Genomic DNA, 22,384 nt, shown 5'->3' with positions numbered 1-22,384 from the left:
GTTTCCCGATGCAAGCAATCTTTTATTACAGGTTGACAAAACTGCTCACGCATTTTGAAAACTGACAAAGAACACGCGGTGGGCAAAGGAGAAATGCTAGGGCTTAATAGTTTGAATTAGCGTTAAGGTGACAATAACTACATCGCCCCGTGACTTTCTATATCTACATTACAGTATTTGATAGAAAGACGAACAACGTGAGGTAGTTTGTTGTCACCTTCATCCGTTGCCAGATGGGAACAAAACAAAAACAGATTAAAGCCAAACTAACTAGGTGCGTCCCCCCCCTGGAGTGTTTATGGGTTCATGTACATGAAGAAAACATTAGCAAAATAAAGGAATTATGTCTGAGCTGGAGGATGAAGTCTAATCTAAATGAAATACTGATAGTAAATTAAATAAGTGTTGTTGACTGAGGGATAATTAATTCTTAATTTGCACAACATCCTCTAGTAGATGTTTGATACAAATACAATTCATAACCTTTACCCCTCCACCTCTCATTTATTGACTCATGCGGCTCTGGCGCAGTTAGAATCATCGTGAAATGTCCTTAAACTTCCAACATGTCAATTTTCCATCTTCTGTCGCACGATGTTGACAATTTGGTGCTGCATAGTGGCAAGAGAGACCCAGGATTTACCAGACTTTTCATGCCCAGTCCCAGTAAAAGCAGGATATTGCTTTATTTCACCCTGCTGAATGTCATCTTGCCATCTGCTAATTAGACACTGACCTCACATACCCAAACATGCAAGCCTTTGTTACAGCTGTCAATAAATATGTCTGTTGGGTGCATTGAGCGAATGTTAGACGACGAAGATTGACACTAGTAAATACGAGCGTGACGGGGTCAGTTGGTGAGGGGCAGTTTCAACCCCGGCAGAACCACGGAGGAAAGTTGGCGTGGGCGAGAGTGCGCCCGCTCGACTCAGCTCAGGTTGCGAATGGTCTCCAGCAGCTCCGGTTTGAGGAGGGTCAAGCTTTTTGCGCCCGCTGCCGCAATGTCTGCCTGCACGGCCGCATCCCAGGCGAATGAGAGAAGAGCTGCGGGCACCTTTCAGGGAAGGGGGAACGGGGGTTAGTGACACATTCCAGATTAAGGTCAATATTTACAACCCTTTAGAACTATTAACTCATTCACTGCCATTGACAGCTATAGACTTTAAAAAATAATTTAAACTATTTCTATTAGTTTAACATTTTTTTCCCCATTTTTGTATGATATATAAGAGAATGAAAACCTAGATATTTTTTTGTACATTTAGAACAGATATAAAATTTGTGATTAATCATGAGTTAACTAGTGAAGTCATGCGATTAATTACAATTACAAATTTTAATCGCCTGATGCCCCTAATTTTAAATAATATTTTTTCTTTTAAGAAAAGATTATTAAAAATTAGGGGCATCGGGCGATTATTATTTTTTTTATCGTAATTAATCGCATGACTTCACTAGTTAAATCACAATTAATCACATTTTATAGGTTTTCATACTCTTGTTAACAAAAGTGGGAAAAAATGTTAAACTAATAGAAATAGTTCAGATGAATTTTTGACGTCTATAGCCGTCAATGGCAGTGAATGAGTTAATGGAAAATTCTACACAAATAGTTGTCTCTCTGGAGTATCTGGCTACTCTACTCATCAAGGGTGGAATTAACCAACTAAACTAAGCCGAAAAATGTCTGAGCGAGCCATTCAGTGGGTCTAATTTACATAACCACATCCGCACCGAATTTCTTCGCTAATGACCTGGCAGCTAGGATGGCCGCATATCCAGAGCCACTTTCAAGCTTCCGTCTGCAGAATTAGACTGCCTGGAACACAATTATGTAGAAACACCCACATCCCCCCACGGGTGGGACACCCCTACTATCATGTCAAATCCAAAAAGGTAAGCAAAGCTGCATTGGTAAAAAAAAAAAAAAAAACTTATTTCCTTTCATGGTTGTTTCAATGTATACCACACATTTTTAGTAAATTCCATCTCATCTCTTGGCTTCACTCACCAGGTTACACTCAGCCAAAGCCACCTCCTCAGACTCCTGCAACTTGTGACCACCGGGAGCGATGAGCTCGAAGGGCTGCCAGCCGTCCACCAAGGAGTCTCGCACAAAGCTAAACAGCACGGGAAGTCGATCCCAGGCGTAGAACGTCCCTGAGGTCAGATGCGTGTGACATCAGTCTTCAGAAAAATTGCTAATATTTCGCTTTTTGGCTTAAGGCCTTTTGCACAATTTCTTCTGACCGATAGTCAGTGGTAGGAGAATGTGACGATGCACTGGTTGTCAAGAAGGTAGATGGGTAAGAAATGTAGGTGGTAGGATAGTTATGGTTTAAGCCACAAATTTACATGCACTATATAAAGAGACTCGGGTCAAAGACCCTGTCAACTTGCATCTTCCCTTCAGTGTGGAGTGTTCACCCCGAGGCTGCAGTTACGCTTTGGACCAGAGGTGGCAGTTGTGAGTAAAAAAGTGAGCAAGTCCACCATGCTCCTGTTAAAATGTTATTTAAAACACTGCCTGTGCAATTTCCTGATGGTCGGAGAACCATTTGTATTCGACTTGAGGTTCCACCGGTGCATAATGTGTTGTGTTGTATGTACCCTGGAGCAGGTTTCCATCAGGTAGCCGAATGCGGAGCAGCGTGTAGTTGTACTTCCTCCTCTCCCTTTGCTCATCTCGCTCCCTCATGGCTTTGGTACGAAGCATGGAGTTCTTCTCCACCAAGTCACTCCTGACACACACGAGACGTTAAGCCTTCAGCCTTAAACTAAAAGCAAAACTTCATATTTGGACCTCTGCTGCTGCTCCCTCTTGATCTCCTCCGCGCTCAGGTTGTAGAAATCAGGCGGCAGCTCGAAGCGAGTTGCGTTGTCCGACGCGCGGAAAGCCTGAGCCTGCCGGTCCAGCTGCGCTCTGACGGGCTTGCCGCGCTGTAACCGATCCCGCCGCTCCTTCATCAGCTCAAGGGCGTCGGAACTTTGCTCGGGCAACACCAGGAACTCCTCTTCCTCCTCTAAAGAGAGAGAAGTATTTCATTTTTTTTATTATTTACAATATGTTTTTCTGTTTGGTCAAGGTCCCCCGGCAATCGATTTACCTTGACCGTCGACAGGAAGCATCACGCTTATAAAGCCCAGAGCCTGCAGGAACTCTCGACTCCCCTCAACACAATGCACTTTTTCCTAAAAACAAAAACAAAACAAAAAACATGAAAACCTTTAATAGAATACAAATGTAATGTAGCCTTCCAACCACCAGGTGGCAGTAATCCAGTCAATTAGAAGTGCTAGACACACCTGAAAAACTTTGTTGCTTAGTTTAAGCTTCCTGTATTTCTCTTCTGAAGGATTCTTACAAATATTTTCAACGTATCTGGAAAATAAGGAGAAAATGTTATAGTGCACGCATAACCGACTAATAATTTTATCATATCACATTTTCAGTTATCTTACTTGCTTATGATGTCCACAGCCGCTTTCACCTTCTCTTTGTCTTTGTTGAACGTGTGAAACATCATGACGGATGCCTCAACGTCATCCTCCTCGAAGCGCTGAAACACACACGCAAAAAAAAGTTGGGTTTTGCACACATTAACTGCCATTGACGGCTATAGACGTCAAAAATTCATTTGAACTATTTCTATTAGTTTAACATTTTTCCCCACTTTTGTTAACAAAAGTATGAAAACAGATTTTTTTTGTATTCGAACAGATATAAAATTTGTGATTAATCGTGAGTTAACTAGTGAAGTCATGCGATAAATTACGTTTAAAAAATAAAATCGCCCGATGCCCCTAATTTTTAATGATCTTTTGATGTTTTTTTTTTTTTAAAGAAAAGATTATTTTAAAATTAGGGGCATAAGGGGCAAATTTGTAATCGTAATTAATTGCATGACTTCACTAGTTAACTCACGACTAATCACAAATTTTATATCTGTTCTAAATGTACAAAAAAAAATATTCTGAAATTTCTAGATTTTCATACTCTTGTAAACGAAAATGGGGAGAAAAAAAATGTTAAACGCATAAAAATAGTTCAAAAGAATTTTTGACGTCTACAGCAGTCAATGGCAGTGAAAGAGTTAAAGAGAGGGAATATCTTTTTAGGTGTACCATCAAAATGGCCTCCTTGAGGTGGGCATCCCTTTGGCTCTTTGTTAGAGTGGCTCCCGTTAGCGGGCAGGTGAAATACACGCCAGACACCGAGAGACATTCTCTCGCGACGACTTCTGTCCCCTGGTGGTAGTGGGGAGAACTTGTCAAAACACACGGTAAGGTTCGACTCAACAGGATGATTCAAACATACAAACGAACCTCTGCAGTCACTGCCTTGTCTTTGTCTGCCAGCGCAGCGGCTTCGGCCTCCAACTCTCGTTTGACTGTGAGCCAGCAGAAACATGTTCATGCTAAGGTACGTTTATAACATATGCAACAACATTTACGTATGCCTCACCCTGGTTCCTGATGGCGTCCTGGGAGGTGTGGACCTTTGGCCGCTGGTGCTGTTCCACCCTGGCCAGCGCTGCGGCTCCCGCCCGTTGGGATCCCTCGCTGGGAGCATCGCGGTGATGCTGCTTGCTACCGGAGCTCTTCTGCCCTTTCTCGGGTGCGCTTTTTTTGTGGTGGAATGCAGAAAGGAGACATACCGTGTAAAATTGGTTGTATAGTCCACACATATTTGTGCCCGTTAAGTGTGAAATTACACAACCAAGTAAATATTTTATCTGCCTGTTTCTGAAAATATGTCTGTATGAAGCTTTCAACTTTCAAGCAACGGCCGGATTACAGTCTGAAACACTATCATAAAGACACACCCACATCTTCCTCGGGTGCGACACCCCTGCTATAATGTCAAAGACAAAAAGGTAAGCAGAGCTGCAGTGAGTTTTGTTAGACATGCAGAATTGCGTTATATAACACAAACACACACATTACTGATTGCTTTGTGAAGTTGTCAATGCAATTTTTACACTGCTGCCTCCATGAGTAGAAACTAGAATTATTATTATTATTTATTATAATTATTTTATTTATTTTCTGCTTCAATTACAATTGGCATTTAAACAGTTGTCTTCATCACTCTGACCACATTTTGAAGTCAAACGTTCTCAGAGTAAAGTGGCCATTGAGGAGTGTCATCAGCAGGTTCAAACAGTGGGTCAAATTAAAACGGAATGCATGATAAATTCCTCTTTTTTGCCATGGTACAGATAAGCGTGCACTTCCTATCTCTTTAAATATAAGAAGCAGTGTTAAGTGTGGTCACATGACTAATAAGATTGTGTGGGATTTACCGTTAGCCACGCCAGCCTGAAATTAGAGCCTGCTCCGACTGCATCATTCCATAAAAACTAACTACTACAGCTCATGTTAAATGAGATGTACCACGCGAACATAAAATATAAACAAAAGTCGATCGATGAACTCTTTAGAATGCAGCGCTAACGAGCTGTACGATTATCTCACGCGACAGAGGAGTGTGCCAGTGTAGGGGGGGGGAAAGTTCGCTATTTACCTGCTTTCTTCCGTTAGCTTCTTCCCAGGGCCCGCCGATTTAAATTTGATGTCCTTTTTGAGGCCATCGAAAAGCTTCTTCATCTCTTTTCGGGAGGCGAGAACGACAGACAGACAGGGACTGTCAGCTGGGTGGAGGATGTCAACAAATCAGCTTCTTCTTCTGCGGTAATTTTGACAATGCGATCCATTGAGACTACTACTTCCGGTTCGGCTCTTTGTGAGTGTTGCCACCATGGGGCCGAGTTTCGATCTGCACTTTCGTCCTCGTTTCAAAACTCGTCATGGGGGATCGAAGGTCGCTTTGTTTACGAGCCTTGCCACTGTCGCGTAGACATTTCTAAACACGTTTTATTAGATGTGATCATTTTAATATAAATTAAAATTATATTCAAGTATTCGCACGGTATATGCTTATGTAAAATAAAAGAGTCTGGTATCGAATTGATTTTTATCGAAGCACTACATTCTCGATGCAAATACTATTATGTGATGCATCCCGTTTTGTGTAAAGTGAATGTTCAATTAAATATGCTCAGTCTAAAAGTGACGAATGTGATATGTGGAAAATGAGAAAGCAATTTAAAAAAAATGGAAGCATTCTTTTTAGTGAAGCCTGCGAGTAGGGTTGCCATTAAACAGCTACGCGTATTGTTGTCGGCGTAGGTTACGAACCGGCAGTTAAGATCCACGTGGAACAATTGCAAAACAACAACAAAACAGCGGCATCTTCTATTTTTTTAAAATTTGTTTTGGGATTTACGAGGATCACCTGAAGGCAGCATTGGATCTTCGCCTGCCACGTCAGGCGTGACGTATCAGGAGGTGGTGTCCGGGTTGTGTGTGAGGCGTTCAAACCCGGACAAGAAAGCCTCAGTTGTGGCGTTAAACGTCGTCTGACACAGGAGTGACACTCCCACTAGGTGAGTAATAAAAAGAATTGACGAATATTTCATGTGTTAATTGAGTTATTCTACGGTTAACCATGCTAGATGATTACCCGACTCTGCTGCGCTGCTGCAATCGAAGTGATAATGTTTATCTTATTTATTGACACATTTTAGCCTAAAAAATAAACTTGTCATCAGCCCTCAATCACATTTAAACGTACGATTGTTATTTCCATTGCGTACACTGTGCTCGAATTGTTAACCTAGCCTAATAGAAAGTTAAAGTGTGAAAATATGTCCAAAAGGTGTCTACTGTTTTGTAACGAGTACTGTGCTGTCACCATACATGGCATTCGTTGTAAATTGCTGATGATACTGATGCATTAAGGTTTTGTGAGTCAGCAGGTTACTTTAACAGGTTTAATGTTTCACTTCGTCTTTTCAGTTCAAGATGTAAAAAGTCTTGGGTGTGCCACCCACCAATCAATCAACCAACCAACCATAAAGGCTACAAAACAGACCAGAAATGTCACTGTGCTTCTAAAGCACAGTATGTGCCCCATATAATCTTTTTTGTTTTGATATTCCTTCAATACTTTTTATTTGTAGGAGTCATGGAAGTTTTAATCAAACTGTTCTTTTTTCTGAACGTAATATCTGTTCCTGCTTATTCCTCCTCATTTCTTTTTTGAACTTGGGTGCATGTTATCTCACTCTGAACTGGCAAAGGGCTACATGTCATGCCCTTGTATTAGGGACCAGTGATTAATTAGCCCGTATGCCTCATAGTTCTGAAGTTCGGCGTTGGAATCTTTTGTGTAGAAACTCTTGACTTCCTCCCACTTTCCAAAAATATGCATGTTAGGTTTGCTTTAGACTTGTCCATACGTGAGTGTAAATGCTTGCTTTATGTGTCCTGTGACTGGCTGGCAACCAGTCCAGGGCGTACCCTGCCTCTTGCCCAAAGTCACATAGGATTGGCTCCAGCTCACACACCACCCAAAAGGATCATATGTATAGAAAATTGATGGTTATTAACATTGAATAATTTTATTTTACTCATGCATGACTGTTAAAAATAAAATGAGCTGTAACTTAATAAACAGTTCGTACCATCTTTCTCTGTTACCAGACCCATTACCGACCATGGACCCGAACGCCAGCGGACTCACCCGGAGGTTGACCGAGGCCGGCCAGTCTCACCTGCTGCACTTCTGGGACAAGCTGAGCCCCGATGAGCGCGCCTCCTTGAACCTGGAGCTGCAGGGGATCGACTTCCAGGAGGTCAACGGCTTCTTCAAGAGGGCCATGGAGTCATCCGGCAGAGGAGGCAAGAACGAGAAGATGGACGCCCGCATGGATCCGGTACCCCAGGACGTGCTGGGTAGCGTGACGAGGGACAGGGGAAGTCTTAAACGCTGGGAGCAGAAAGGTAATCCAGATTTTATTTTAATTTTTTTATTGCATCGATCCTCCTTTCAAGACTAATTTTGCTCATAGATTTTCTTTTTTTGTGTTCTCTTGATACCAAACAAGCTTTTTTTGGTCATGTTAACAATAAGTAAAAATGACTTAAGAAATTATGTTATGATGCTATGTGGATATAAAGACACTTTTTGATAAATAAAAAATTTTTGATGTTCAGCAACCTAAATCTGCTCTATGTAACAATTTGCGCAAAAATATCTTTACAATAGCTTCCTCATTTGACCACTTATGACTGAAACATCTTCTAATTAGTAGATTAACACTTTAGCTGTTCACAATGGGTACTCCTGCAAGCCTCTGGCTAATTATTTTCAGACTGGATTCGGGTTAAAAATTTTCCGCTCTCATGCTGCGAATGTGCGCAGTGTGTGCGTGAAGACAGGAGTGTGCAGTTTCATTTTTCGGTAGCGATTCAAAACCCAATTTTCTGTATTCAGCGGCTTTAAGATAATAAAATAAGCTGCTAAACTGCATGGCTCGAGAAGTAACTGCAACCAGGCTGTGCGTTTTCAATAACTCACCCAACTACAGCTTTTGTGTATCTATTTTGTATAGCACAATTTATTATCCAGTGATTAACATTTTACTGTTATACACATCTTAAAATGTTAAAACATCGCATGCACATTTACAAAAGATTTTATGATAGTGACAATTTGCGCCTGAAGGAAATTTTAATTTTCAAATGTAATGTCAAAATTTACTTTATATTCTATGGGTGCAAGAGATGTCAATAGATGTCACTGAACAGAATCCTTTTTTTTTTTTTTCATTCCCCCAAAAGTAATCTTGTGTTCATTATTTTCATTGCGCAATCCTGCCTACTTTGGTCCGTTAAGTTTTTCCCTCACAGCAGGAAGATGACAGCAGAGGGGTGGAGGATAGTTACGGTGGTGGTCATCTGGTTTTCATTTTGTCGCTGACGTAGACAAAGTTTGTTTTTGGCACTCATTAATGAGGTCATTGTGCTCCAGCTAAAGCAAATCGTACGGTATGCGTGTGTAAATAGGTTTGGGTGGCTAGTCAAAGTCTAGCAGGTCCGCCCAAGTTACAGTACTGGTTTTTTTTTTACAAGACAAGGAAGGACTGCAAATTGAGTCACACAGGAGACGTTTACGTAAGATAAAGCAAAGCGGCCATAAACTTTATGAATCCATAAAGGCCTTCAGCTTCATAAAAAAAATAAAAAACTTGTCGATGTCAGTTCATCTCTCATTGGGTCTTTTTTTTTTCTCCTTGTTTGGCGCATTTTGACAGTGATACATTGTAATACATACCAAAATGACACACTCGACAGACTCATGAGATCCTATACAAAGCTGTGTAACAATAAAATGATGTGTCAGTCCAAATATTAGAATCACTTGATGATTGTGAACAGAGTGGAGCCAGTTTGCAAAAGCCAAACTGGCGAAATTACAGGCTTTAATAACAACTTTTTTTTTTCTTCCCAATAACGCAACTTCATTTAAATGTTGCAAAAGCAGTGATTTCTCAACATGATGGAAACCTTTGACCTAATATGTGTGCCTCCAAGCTACAAATTGTATATTTTGTCGACATTGGCATGCCTCACCTGTGCTGTTACATGAGAAAAGACCACTAAAGGCAAGGCAAGGCAGCTTTATTTACATAGCGCATTTCATACACAAGGTGTGTACAAGTACACAAGTGTGCTCCACGTAGTTAAAAATACAGCATTCAAATGCATTTACAAACAAAATAATTGAAGCCATTTAAAAGTCAAGTCAAGAAATAAAAAGTAATATGTTGAATGTATAGTGCAACTACAAAATTTGGGGAAATGTATCATAGAAAAGCTTGAAAATACCTTAAAAGTAATTATGGGGGGGTTGATTTTTAAAAAAAAAAATCTGGATTTAAAAGCGTTATAAGGCTAACTTCAGTTTTATTGGTAGTTTATGACATTGGCATGCAGCATAACGGCTAAATGCTGATTCACCGTGTTTGCTATGAACTCTGATGGTTTATATTCAATTCACATATATTTTAATGTATTCAGGGCCTAAAGAGGTGGACATCCATGCAGTCGGAAAGATCATTTTATGATGTTTAAATGGTTGAACATTTAAAATGTCAAAGATCTTGGTTACATATGACAAAAAGGGGGGAAAAAACATGTTAAAATCCTTCTTTTCACCCCGATGCGTAAAGATAGATTTATTTCTATTTCTGTTAAAGTAATGGTACAGGAAAACTGTTTCATAGTTTGGTATCAGGAGAACTCCCAACAGATCCCAAATGGGGAAAAAGCCAAACTTAGTTCTGAATAGTGTCAGTCATTTGCGCTTTCTATAAATAAAGGAAACAAGCTTTTAAAATAAAATTTTACTTAAAAAATAATCAGATTTTGTTTTAAGGCTATATCGCTCCACAATAAAAATTGTGAATAAAAATCCCATGCCAATGCCACAGTGCAGTTGTATTTATTGTTGCCGTTGTATTTTAATTATTAATGAAGATAATATAAATGTACTATGACCATTCTTACAGATTAGATATTGTGCTACGCAAGCATGAACACGTCATTTTAAATGGACTTGTTCAACAATCTAATCTTAAAGTTATATGTTATAAAAATCAACCCCCACCCCCACCCCCTATTTAGGTCTGGAATGCATCTCCAAGGGTAAAGTGGCGGTGCTGCTGCTGGCCGGCGGTCAGGGAACCAGACTGGGGGTCTCCTACCCCAAAGGCATGTACGACGTGGGGCTTCCATCCCACAAGACCCTCTTCCAAATCCAGGCAGAAGGCATTTTGAAGCTGCAGCAGATGAGTGAGGAGAAGCACAAGAGCAAGTGCATCATTCCCTGGTAAGTCTGAAGCTCACTGGTTTATTGTAACCAGAAGCCGAAATGTCTGCCCCCGCATCATATAATGCAACATTTAACTGGGTTCTATCAAGATCGGAATTGGCAATCAAGGAAGTTCTTTGCAGAGTCAAGGACAGTAAGAAATCTGAACAATGCCATAAAGGCAGAGAAGTGCTATGGCTGCCAGTTTACAGAAACAGAGAATGAGCATAGTTCATCATGTGGTGGGGAGGGCCTTCTATTGACTTAACTGCAGGTGCTACCAGGTGAGTGGAAAATGGAGGCGTCTATTTAGAGTAGAGCATGCAGTTAAAGGGACAGTAAAATGACAAATCTACCTTTTGGAGCTTTTAGCCATGTTAAAATGCTAATTCCTCACCAAAAACATCACCAAAGTGGTGTTTTCCTCCATTCGCCCCTCTATGAGAAATTCTAGGTCATTCTGCTCTCCAAGCACCAGCCCCTCCCAACCTGAGAAAACGAGTGGTTGCTCACTATGACATCATTAGGTGCGGACCCCCTCGATTAAACGCAAAAGTAAAAAGTAGCAATAGTACTAATATTTCATTAAGAATGACATCGCCATGGTGTCAAAGGTCAGATTTAATCATGATATGCCTATAGTTAACTGTGGAAGGGCTTAAAATAACCTTTAATCAAGTGGACGTCCTAGTGAAGGTCATCACAAACATCTAGTGTCATCATCAACTACAGTATTTGCAGTATAAAAGAGGTATTTATTTGAGGTGCAGCATTTATTTTATGAAGTGGATTCTGCACTTGTTCAACCTTAACATCATAGTCAAGGTCATCTTAGCCACCAAATACTCACTTTTTTTTCCTAAGAGGAGAAAAATTAGGTATTTATTAAAGGTGGGGCATTTATTTAATCATGTGGACAACCCACACGTTAACGTTAACTGTGGAAGGGCTTAAAATACCCTTTAATCAAGTGGACTTCCTAGTAAAGGTCATCACAAACATCTAGTGTCATCATCAACTACAGTATTTGCAGTATAAAAGAGGTATTTATTTGAGGTGCAGCATTTATTTTATGAAGTGGATTCTGCACTTGTTTAACCTTAACATCGTAGTCAAGGTCATCTTAGCCACCAACTTTTTTTTCCTAAGAGGAGAAAAATTAGGTCTTTGTTCAAGGTGGGGCATTTATTTAATCATGTGGACAACCAACACGTTTAACTATGATGTGCTAGTAAAGGTAAGCACTGACAGTTAGTTGCAGCACAACACCAGCTTTTGTTTGAGGTGTGGCATTTTTTTTTTTAAATTTAAGTGAACATTATTACACCCATCTAAACATGACATCCTAGTAAAGGTAGAGCACCACCTCTTATTTTTCTCAAGGTTGAAGCGGCAGGAGGCATTATTTGCAGTGTGGCATTTATTTTATTCATTCATTCATTATCGGATTATCTACCTGTGATGTGTTAGTAAATGTAATCACAGCCACCTAGTAGTACCACCTGCTGTTTGAGGTCGGGCATTTATTTTATCAAGTAAACGATGAACATGTCTAAAGATGCCAAACCAACGTGACATCATAATCAAGTTATTCACAGCCACGTTAACACCGCCAGATGTGAAATCACCTCCTATTTGAGGTGTGGCATTTATTTTACTCAAGTGGACGATGCACTAGTCGAACTGTACAGTCCTCGTCCAGGTAGCAGTTCCTGTTATTTTGCTTATTGGCGGGTGAAGGAGGCATCTATTTGGGGTGTGGCATTCATTTTATTCAAGTGCATATACTATTGAGTGGTATTTTTTTTCCTAGTAGAGGAGAAACAAATAGACATTTTATTCATATGTGTTGGAATAGAAGTTCATCACATGCTCTTCAACAAGGCCCACACAATTGCAAACATCATTTTGTTTTGTTCCTTCACCGCACCTGGTTGGTTCTCACCTTCAGGTACATCATGACCAGCGGCAGGACCATGGAGTCCACAGCGGACTTCTTCTCACGCCTTAACTACTTCGGCTTGGACAAGCGCAACATCATCTTCTTCCAGCAGGGCATGCTACCGGCCATGGACTACGACGGCAAGATCATCCTGGAGAGTAAATGCAAGCTGTCCATGGCCCCTGGTAATTTGCACGTGTTGACTCAATTTAGTGTCTGCGTTTGTAGACTTTGTGTTTAAAAAAATAAAAAATAAAATAAATCTCTTCCTGTGTTTCAGACGGAAACGGGGGTCTGTACAGAGCCTTGGGCAACCAGGGCATCTTGGATGACATGCAGCGGAGGGGGATTGAGTTCATACATGTGTACTGTGTGGATAACATCCTGGTCAAAGTGGCTGACCCAGCATTTGTCGGTTTCTGTGTGGAGAAGGATGCTGAGTGTGGCGCAAAGGTCCGTTTTATACTTACGTTCCCTTCCTGTTGTTGTTTTTTTGTAACAGGGTCTTTATTTCTTGCAGTTAGTCATTGGTATTACATACTTAGGCTTACACTCTCTGGACACTATATTACGTCCAACTTGTATAATCAAACAGGGTCAAAAGTGGCACAATATGAATTTCCATCAGATTCCATCAATCTTCAGTATTCTGTATATGACACAGAGAAAGATTATTTTTTGAAGACGGAATCTCACCGCAGTCTGTAATTCCAGAAATACCTTTATAACGCCACTGGTGGTAGTACTGCTCTGCAAACAACTTCCTGTTCCTTGAACAGTTGAGTTATCATGTTAAACTCTGAAGACATTGCCTGCGCAGTTTCGCCAACAAATTAAAACAATTCATTTGAACAAATATTTCCAATGGGGAAAAACTGCACCTCCCACAACCTACCAGCAGGTGGAGATAAAGGCCAAATCATTTTTAGAGCGTCTTTATGTGACTGTAAATATGTATTTCATACATCCAGAGGATTGTTTAAGTCACATTCTAATATAGCTGCGAGTGAGTCACATGATTTATGTCTGGAGGATCATTCAGTGTCCGATCCATCGTGAGTCATCATTGGCTAACAATGAAGGCGACGCCTTCTTTGCCTAATCGTTTCGGACTGTTTTAGTTCACAACACCACACAGACATGACTGTTTTCTGCGTCAATGGGGGATCTACGCGCGCAATATCTGTTATGCGAGTGACTAACATGTTCCAAAAACATGAACAGTTGTTTGTATTTTAAAATGAATTTCTCCATTGGAAATAGTGGTACTTGTAAAGTCTTTAATAACTGTAGACATTTTTTATTAATTATTTTTTTTTATCGCAAATCCTTGATAGTCATGCAAGTGTAAAGGCTAGTGTGCCACCTAGTGGTGTTTCAAGTGTTAAAAAAGTAAAAAAAGAATTGGTCCATCTGAAAAGTATTTTTCTTCTTTTAGTTCATCTGTATAACATGAGTAACTTTTTTTTTTTCATTAGTGCTACTAAAAAAAATTACTTTTCTGCCATATTCAAATGTATTGAGATGCACTTCCACCTCATTGTTTCACATTCTAGACACAGACCAAAAAAAAAAAGTCAATCAATGTAATATTAAAACAGTAAATGAGTCCATTTTCCTTTTTCCTCAAATGAGAGGCAAAAGAAGTTGACCACTGTTAAAAGTACATTGTGCCGTTTAACTCATTCACTCCCAGCCATTTTCACTAAAACAATCCCCTTCACTCCCAGCTGCAGTTACACTTTGGGCCCGAGGTGGCAGTCACGAGTAAAAAAAAAAAAGTGACAATGTAAAAACAATATGAAGTAGTAAAGGTGATATTGCACCACAGTCGTGCATTCCCTTTGTTTTTAATCTATCCATCCTTTTTTTTTTTTATAGCGCTCGTTGTCATTAGTGGTGACTTTGGGTGAGACACAGTGTCAATAGAGACGGTGACTTATGCTTCCTGGTAGGCAAGCACATGCAAAGCCTCCCAAACATCTCATAAAAACTGACAAGCAATTATTATTTTAGTCACAATTGACGTTCTTAAAAACACATTAACATGTTAGTCTATCATTATTATTATTACATTTTTAATCTTAATTAATTGCATGACTTCACAAGTTAACTCACAATTAATAACAAATTTTATATCTGTTCTAAATGTACAATAAAAAAAATCTAGGTTTTCATACTCTTGTTAACAAAAGTGGAAAAAAAATGTTAAACCAGTAGAAATAATTAAAATAAATATTTGACGTCTAGAACCGCCAATGGCAGTGAATGAGTTAACAGGGCAAATAAGGCACTGTGCCTACATGTCACTTTTTTAACGAGCTTAATTGTCACGCACGTCTAAAAAGCAGTGTTGCCCCCAAAAATTCCCGAAAAGCAAAATATGTCCTTGGAAATTTTGCCTGTAATTTCATTCGCTATGGAGGACCCCTGACATCTGTGATGTGACAGCTTATCGCCACATCAGCAGTTTCTATCCGGACTTCATGTGCCTTTTTAAGCTTCCACCATTTCTTCAAAAGCATCCACGTCACCTAATCTTCCAGCAAACGGCAGAGCAAAACGTAATATCTCACATCTTGTGAACGCGCGCACAGCTGCATGCCGTTTCGGTCGGGTTTTCAGGATCAGTATGCAGCCCCTCTATTAAGTTGCCTCGGCAGTTCATGTGGCTTCCCGGCGAGCCATGACCCGGCACACTCACCAACCCCGTCATCAGTACTCTGTCATTAGGCAGCAGCAAACTTTTTTTTTCTCTCCTTCAATGCAAATTGCTGCTTGCACAGAAGTGGAAATGTGATCTTTTTGTGGCAGCTTTAACTCCATGTAGTAGATGTTGTAGTCCACTCCTCGGTCTCTTATGTGGTTTAGACTTTTTTTATTTATTTATTTATTGCGATATCGTTTCATGCTCAGACATAATAAACTTTATGCTTTGCTTTGGAAAATTGCACAACAAAAGTTAGCATTCAATTAAATTTTTTATATATTTTTATATATATTTGTATAAAGGTTTGGAATGCCTTTTCCGCCAGAAAAAAAAAGGCCAGGGCAAACCCATCCTTCGGCAAGTGGCGTTCCAGGTCACACTCAACGTGAATCAAAAAGTTCACTTTATGAAGGTGTTGTATACTTGTGCAAACCTTTTTCTGTCCCCCTTACAACTATTCCATTAACTTTCAATTTTTCTTAAATGCCTGGTTTGCACCAGGGGGGAAATAAATAATCAGTGGTGGAAACGGGCTTCTGACATTTAAAAAAGAAATAGTAAAGTACACTGTTCGAATAGGGATTCTGACATAAAAAATAAAACAGTACACTGGTGGAAACAGGGTTCTGATACAAAAAAAAAAGAAGAATACACCGAGGGAAATGGTCTTCTGAAACTAAAAAAATATTTATATACTCATATTCATACTGAAACGGGGTTCTGACGCAAAAAAAAAAAAAACTTTGACGGAAACGGGCTTCTGACACAAAAAAAATAAGATAAAATAAAATACACTGGCGAAAAGGGGATTCTATCAGCCAAAAAAAAATCAAAAATACAAATAAATCCACTAGCTAAATTGGGCTTCTAACCCAAAAAAAAAATAAATAAAAAAAAAATACTCTGGCGGAAACGGGGTCCTATTTATTTATTTTTTTAAACTGACAGAAACGGGCTTCTGACACTTAAAAAAAAAAAAAAAAAAAAAAACGGAGGGAGTCTGACCCCAATTTTTTTTTAATATAAATTCAATAGCAGAAATGGGCTTCTGACCCCCCCAAAAAAATACACTGAGGGAAATGGTCTTCTGAAACTAAAAAAAGATTTATATACTCTTGACTGAAACGGGGTTCTGATACAAAAAAAATACTTTGACAGAAACGGGATTCTGACAGTAAATAAAATACACTGGCGTAAAGGGGATTCTGATGAAAATATATAAATAAATAAATAAAATAAATCCACCAGCAGAAATGGGCTTGTGCCCCCCAAAAAATCCACTAGCAGAAATGGGCTTCTAACTTCTGGCAGTTAAAAAAAAACAATATTATTATTATTATTATTATTGTTACCGGTATTATTATTATTATTATTATTATTATTATTATTATTATTATTATTATTATTGAATGGTCTTCCATAGATGCACCATAGACTAACCGACTGGATCTCCCTTCCAGGTGGTGGAGAAAAGCAATCCGACGGAGGCCGTTGGCGTGGTGTGCAAGGTCGACGGACTTTACCAGGTGGTGGAGTACAGCGAGATCACCTTGGCAACGGCCGAGAAGCGCAGCGCCGACGGCCGCCTCATGTTTAACGCGGGCAACGTAGCTAATCACTTCTTCAGCTTCTCCTTCCTCAAAGACATCGTAGAGTAAGTAAGCCCGCTTCAATTTGCTTCACTTGCGGCAAAAATACTTTTATTGTTGCTCTCTTCCTTCAGGAAGTACGAACCAAAGCTCCAGCACCACGTGGCCCAGAAGAAGATCCCGTTTGTGGATCAGCAGGGTCAACTCGTCACCCCTGAAAAACCCAATGGAATTAAAATGGAAAAGTTTGTCTTTGACATCTTCCAGTTTGCCAAGTAAGCAACACTTTCTTGTCTCTTGGATTATGCCAAGGTTTGCAAATATGGTTGGAGTTGGATTTACATAGCCACGTTGTGATCCTCGTTGATCTATTAAGGCCTCTCTGTCAAAGTTGTTGAACAACACTAATTTTTAGCAGGGCTGTCAAACGATTACATTTTTTAATCAGATTAATTGCATCTTAGAATTTTGATTTATCATCAATTAAAAAGGCTTTTTAATCAACATTTTTTTGCCCACCAAATTTAAAGCGCACCTGTTATATGTTAATTCTTTGGACATTTAATGCTATGAGAACGTCTTCAACATTTTTTGATCCACCGCACACTCTCATCCTCCTCTTTTTTTAATGAGTTAATTACTTGCATAATTTAAAATGGAAAAAAATGAACATATATTTTGAATGTCATTCGCAAACATTTATTACAGTAATTTCTGGACTATAACGTGCTACTTTTTTCACTTGCATTCAACCCTGCGGCTAATACAAAGGTGCGGCTTATCCATCAGATCACAAGGGGGCGCACTATAAAGGAAGCGTCAGGCAGAGCAAAACAAACCAAGTGATCCCAAATACAGTAGGAGAGACAGAACGAGAGCAGGACCATTTGCGCCCTAGAAAAGAAAGTAGCGGGAACCCGGTGCGGTATCATTAAAACACCTGCGGTTTACAGTCGGGTGTGGCTTATATGTGTAACGAACTCGAGTATTCCCCAAATTTAGCTAGCGCGGCTTATAGTCAGGTGTGCCTTATAGTCCAGAAATGACTGTAAATGCTTTAATTTAATGCATGTACTTATGTTTATTCCTTAAACACAACCTGTGCTACCTTTAACGTAACCATCCACTGTCAAGATAAAGGATAATCTGTGGTCAAAATTAACTCATTCACTGCCATTAACAGCAATAGACGTCAAAAATTAATTTGAACTATTTCCATTAGTTAAATTTTTTTTTCCATTTTTGTTAACAAGAGTATGGAAGCTTATACATTTTTGGGGTACATTTAGAGCAGATATAAAATTAGTGATTAATTGTGATGCGATTAATTCCCATTACAAATTTTAATCACCTGATGCCCCTAATTTTTAATAAACTTTTCTTAATTATTATTTTTTTTTAATAATCTTTTTTCTTTTTTTGATAAAATAATATTAAAAAATTTGGGGCGTCAAGCGATTAAAATTTTTAATCGTAATTAATCGCATGACTGCAATAGTTAACTCACGATTGATCACAAATTTTATATCTGTTCTAATACAATAAAAAAAAATCTAGGTTTTCATACTCTTGTTAACAAAAGTGTGAAAAATGTAAAACTAATAGAAATAATAGTAACTATACTTTTATTTTTTATTTGTCAACAGGACGTTTGTAGTCTACGAGGTGCTGAGGGAAGACGAGTTTTCCCCGCTGAAGAACGCCGACCGCCAAGACGGGAAGGACACGCCCACCACCGCCAGACACGCCCTCATGTCCCTCCACCACCGCTGGGTGCTGAACGCCGGCGGCCACTTCATCGACGAGAACGGCACGCGCGTGCCCGCCATCCCCAGGTGAGCGCGTGGCGTGCTCCGCTTCGTCCCTCGTTTGTGCAATTTTTGTGCGTGTTTGTGTTCACCCCTCACGCGCTCACTGTGCCATTCCCTCATCCTTGATCTTGCCCCCCCCCCAACCCCCACCGCCAAATGTTTCCAGAGCTGGAGCAGCAGGCCTTGTCACAGATGATGGCAACAGAAAGTAATTATCCACCCCCCCCTGGCAGTTTTGAGTGCATGCAGATGGTTTTGGTTTTCTTTAAGCGCCGCTTTTTTTTCCCCCCAAGCAAGTACAGTTTGCTCCACTTTGGTAGCGTGTGCAGTTTTGGTTTTTAGTCAAAAGTTGTGACCTCACGAGAAGGGTGCCAAGAAGTCTTACAACTAGCGATGAAATGAAACGAAACCAGAGGTTCCGTAGGCTGAGGAGCCAAAAATTGTACTCAAGTAAGAATGCTTTTTCTTTACAAAATAGTATGACTCAAGTCAAAGTAAAAAGTATTCCTTCAAATTAGGGATGTTGCATGGACTAGTACTTTTAATAAATAAAACTTTGAATAAATAAAATGTCCCTAAAAAGCGGTGACAGATAATTTTAAAGAAAGAACGAGATATCCCAATATAGCATTTTTCATTAAAATTACATACAATTAATGGTGATTTTCTATTCTTCTAATTTGTAGTTTCTGAAAGTAAAATGGCCACAAGATGTCAGCCGTACCGATAGCTTGAAATAAGTCTGGGTATCAGCCTGGTATCGGTATTGGTACTCACCTATCAATACTTGAAAATGACTACTTCGAAACTACTCAATTACTAAGAAACTGATCAGCAACTTCTGAGTTCTATTTTAAATCAGAGCATGAACGTCAAATAAATAAATGCAATTCAAAACAATGAATAAAATATTTATTAAAAATGACAAATAATAAATAAAAGGATGCTCCATTTAATTTACAAAATATATAATGAATAAAATACCTTCTTTATTTAACTTAAAAAAATGTTTTTATTTATAAATACATTAAAAAAAATTCAGATATTGCCAAACACTATCATTTGATCTAAAACAATGAATAACATATTTATTTAAAAAAGACAAATAATAAATAAAATGATGGTCGATTTAATTGACAAAATATATAACGAATAATATAACTTTTTTATTTAATCCCTTTACACTTAGAAACAATAAAGATCTGAATTAAAGGCAGAGTATTTGAAAGTTTTGCAGTATTTTGTCCTTATCGACACCTTCTTAAAATGAATCGCCAAAGTCATTTTAAAAAAGATTTTTCAGGAAACACAAAAATTTTTAACCATTTGCATCATGAGGAGATGATTTATGCGAGAGGAAAAAAAATCATTTTTGCAAAAAGAAAAAAGGATGACCTCATTATTAGTATTTGTTTAAGTTAAAACATAGCTAGGTGAGGATGTCGCGTTCCAAAGCCTGCTGAACTGTACTGCATGGCAAAAACATCAAATCCACTTTCGACTTTACTTCAAATCTTTTGTTTATTGCCGCTTTTGAAATCAAACGCAACCGCAGCGAAAACGGCACCAGAGCACGACATTGGCATGTGCTGCATGCTCAGCTCTCGTCGACCGTAACAAACCCAATTTGAATTCGTCTTCAGTGGAAATTTGCTCAAGTATGATTGCTCTTCTTTCTCCTCAATCATCCGTCTTCTCTCCCTCTCAGTCTTCCCACCATGTTGGGTGGAACTGCTAACATGTTCATTACTGTTTCCTCTTGTCATTTGTCTTTTATCAAAACAAATGGAATGATGGGCGCTGTGGCGGCATGCCCCACTCGCGCGGGTGGGAGACATGCAAGCCTGTGATCCGACGTCTAATCACTTTTCCTTCCTTCCTTGTGATCATCAACTTTTTCAAAATAAATCATCACAGAGCGCCGAGGAGCCGCAGCCTCTTTGCGTACAATTCGGTGACACTCCTTGTTTTTTTTTTGTTTTTTTTTATCTCTCCCTCCTCATCCAGTTTGAAGGACGGAACCGACCTGCCAATCAAATGTGAGATCTCCCCGCTGGTCTCCTACGGGGGGGAGGTAAGACCTTCTATTAAACGCAAATGTTGTACAAATAAGAAACATTTGCTCCTCTTTTGCATTTTTAAATGTAAAACGGAATAAAGTGAATTTAACAAAATAAAAGAAGTAAAACATTGTGGAGGATACTTTGAACACTAATTGTTCTGAAAGACACATGAAAGATTTTCCACCAATTGTAATGACATTTGTTGAGTTTATTTACTCAACTGCAGATGGCGGAGGCCTTTATTTGTACTAGGGGTGTCAGGGGATTTTTTTTTTAATCGTAATTAATCACTTGACTTCAATAGTTAACTCATGATTAATCACAAATTTTATATCTGTTCAAAATGTACAATAAAATATTTTTTCTAAAAGTGGAAAAAAATGTTTAATAGAAATATGGCTGCATCTTATAATAATTATAATTCATAAAATTTAGTTAAAATTAAAAAGATGTACTGTACTGTTACAAATAACTGTGATATGGATTTGTGCTGAGGTCATATTTCTGCCACTAGATGGCATAATTGCATTTGTAAGACATTAGTAACAGCTCAGTGTATTTTTCTTTTCATATTAAGAGCTATCTAATCTTTAACATGAAGTAACTTGTGAAATTCTGCACATTTTTAAAATTCTAAAACATAACATCCACAAATCAATGCATTATTATTCCATTTATTACTGCAAAATTTTCGACGTGGACGTGTGCTGTGTTGCGATCATTAATCGTGCGTTTAAAAAAAAAATTGTGGTGTTAAAAGAACTTTAAATTAACGCACTAATTTTGACACTCCTAATTTGTACAAAACTCAACTATGTTCTGTGAAGTTGTGTCGACACCACATTGTGGTGCGACCACATCAGAGTGTACCGGAATGGCAAAAATATTCTTTCGGGATTTTATAGTGTCTAAATATAATAGGTTAAGCGCTTAAGCGGCGGCATTTAGTTGTACAAAACAGACTTGACTGGGCAGAACTTAACGGACGCACACAACATTTATCAACATTGAACTCAAAATGTATCCGCTTATATCCTAACGACATTGTTCCCGAAAAGGGTCTGGAAGCGCTAGTGAAAGATCGAGACTTCCACCCGACGCTCATCATCGACGAGAGCGGCGTCCACGAGCTGGTCAAGAACGGCGTTTAGGCGGCGAGGGGGACCAATCCAAAGACACCAACCCTTGTGTTCATCGGGGATAAGCTGTGATGTCATCAACGTGCAATAACGACGTCCATGCGCATGCACTGAAAGCAACCGAATGAACGGCAGTCCTTTGCGAAGAGAGCTTGTGGGTCCGGTGCATCTATTTATTTTGCTGATGAGACTTATTTTTATATATTACATATTTCACATCTGCTCAAGTTTACGTAGTGATTTTTATAGCACTTTGGAAGTGGAATGATCTGGCTTATGAATCATGTACATGGCAGGATGTGGGAGATATTCTTCTAATAATTAATGGTGGAACATTGCTCAGCTCAAATTGATGGATATTAAAGAAGAAGAAACTGATTTTGAAAGATTGGTCTTTTTTGTGGCGA

General features: G+C 39.1%; 2 protein-coding genes across 3 annotated transcripts; one reads left to right on the top strand and one right to left on the bottom strand.

Moving 5' to 3' along the window:
* Position 1: 1 nt before the first annotated feature.
* On the bottom strand, positions 2–5,704 carry ubxn6 (UBX domain protein 6). Its single transcript, XM_077584374.1, has 11 exons — positions 5,531–5,704; positions 4,469–4,626; positions 4,330–4,394; positions 4,129–4,251; positions 3,466–3,563; positions 3,310–3,385; positions 3,111–3,195; positions 2,807–3,026; positions 2,614–2,744; positions 2,015–2,163; positions 2–1,057 (listed from the first exon to the last, which is right to left on the bottom strand). The coding sequence occupies exons 1-11, from the start codon at positions 5,611–5,613 to the stop codon at positions 932–934; spliced, it is 1,314 nt and encodes a 437-aa protein (XP_077440500.1). The 5' UTR covers positions 5,614–5,704; the 3' UTR covers positions 2–931.
* uap1 (UDP-N-acetylglucosamine pyrophosphorylase 1) lies at positions 5,324–22,355 on the top strand. Of its 2 annotated transcripts, XM_077584372.1 has the most exons (11): positions 5,324–6,452; positions 7,552–7,851; positions 10,537–10,741; positions 12,675–12,850; positions 12,946–13,118; positions 16,836–17,029; positions 17,099–17,239; positions 18,611–18,799; positions 18,942–18,983; positions 20,783–20,849; positions 21,897–22,355. In XM_077584372.1, exons 2-11 carry the CDS (start codon positions 7,566–7,568, stop codon positions 21,987–21,989), a joined length of 1,566 nt encoding a protein of 521 aa, XP_077440498.1. In that variant the 5' UTR covers positions 5,324–6,452; positions 7,552–7,565; the 3' UTR covers positions 21,990–22,355. The 2 variants fall into 2 exon arrangements, with proteins under 2 accessions (XP_077440498.1, XP_077440499.1); XM_077584373.1 differs by lacking the exon at positions 18,942–18,983 and having other exon boundaries at positions 5,325–6,452.
* The last annotated feature ends 29 nt before the right edge of the window (positions 22,356–22,384 follow it).

This window comes from Vanacampus margaritifer, chromosome 13 (genome assembly GCF_051991255.1).
Source record: "Vanacampus margaritifer isolate UIUO_Vmar chromosome 13, RoL_Vmar_1.0, whole genome shotgun sequence".
Lineage (NCBI taxonomy): Eukaryota > Metazoa > Chordata > Actinopteri > Syngnathiformes > Syngnathidae > Vanacampus > Vanacampus margaritifer.
This window is presented reverse-complemented; position numbering and strand designations above follow the sequence as displayed.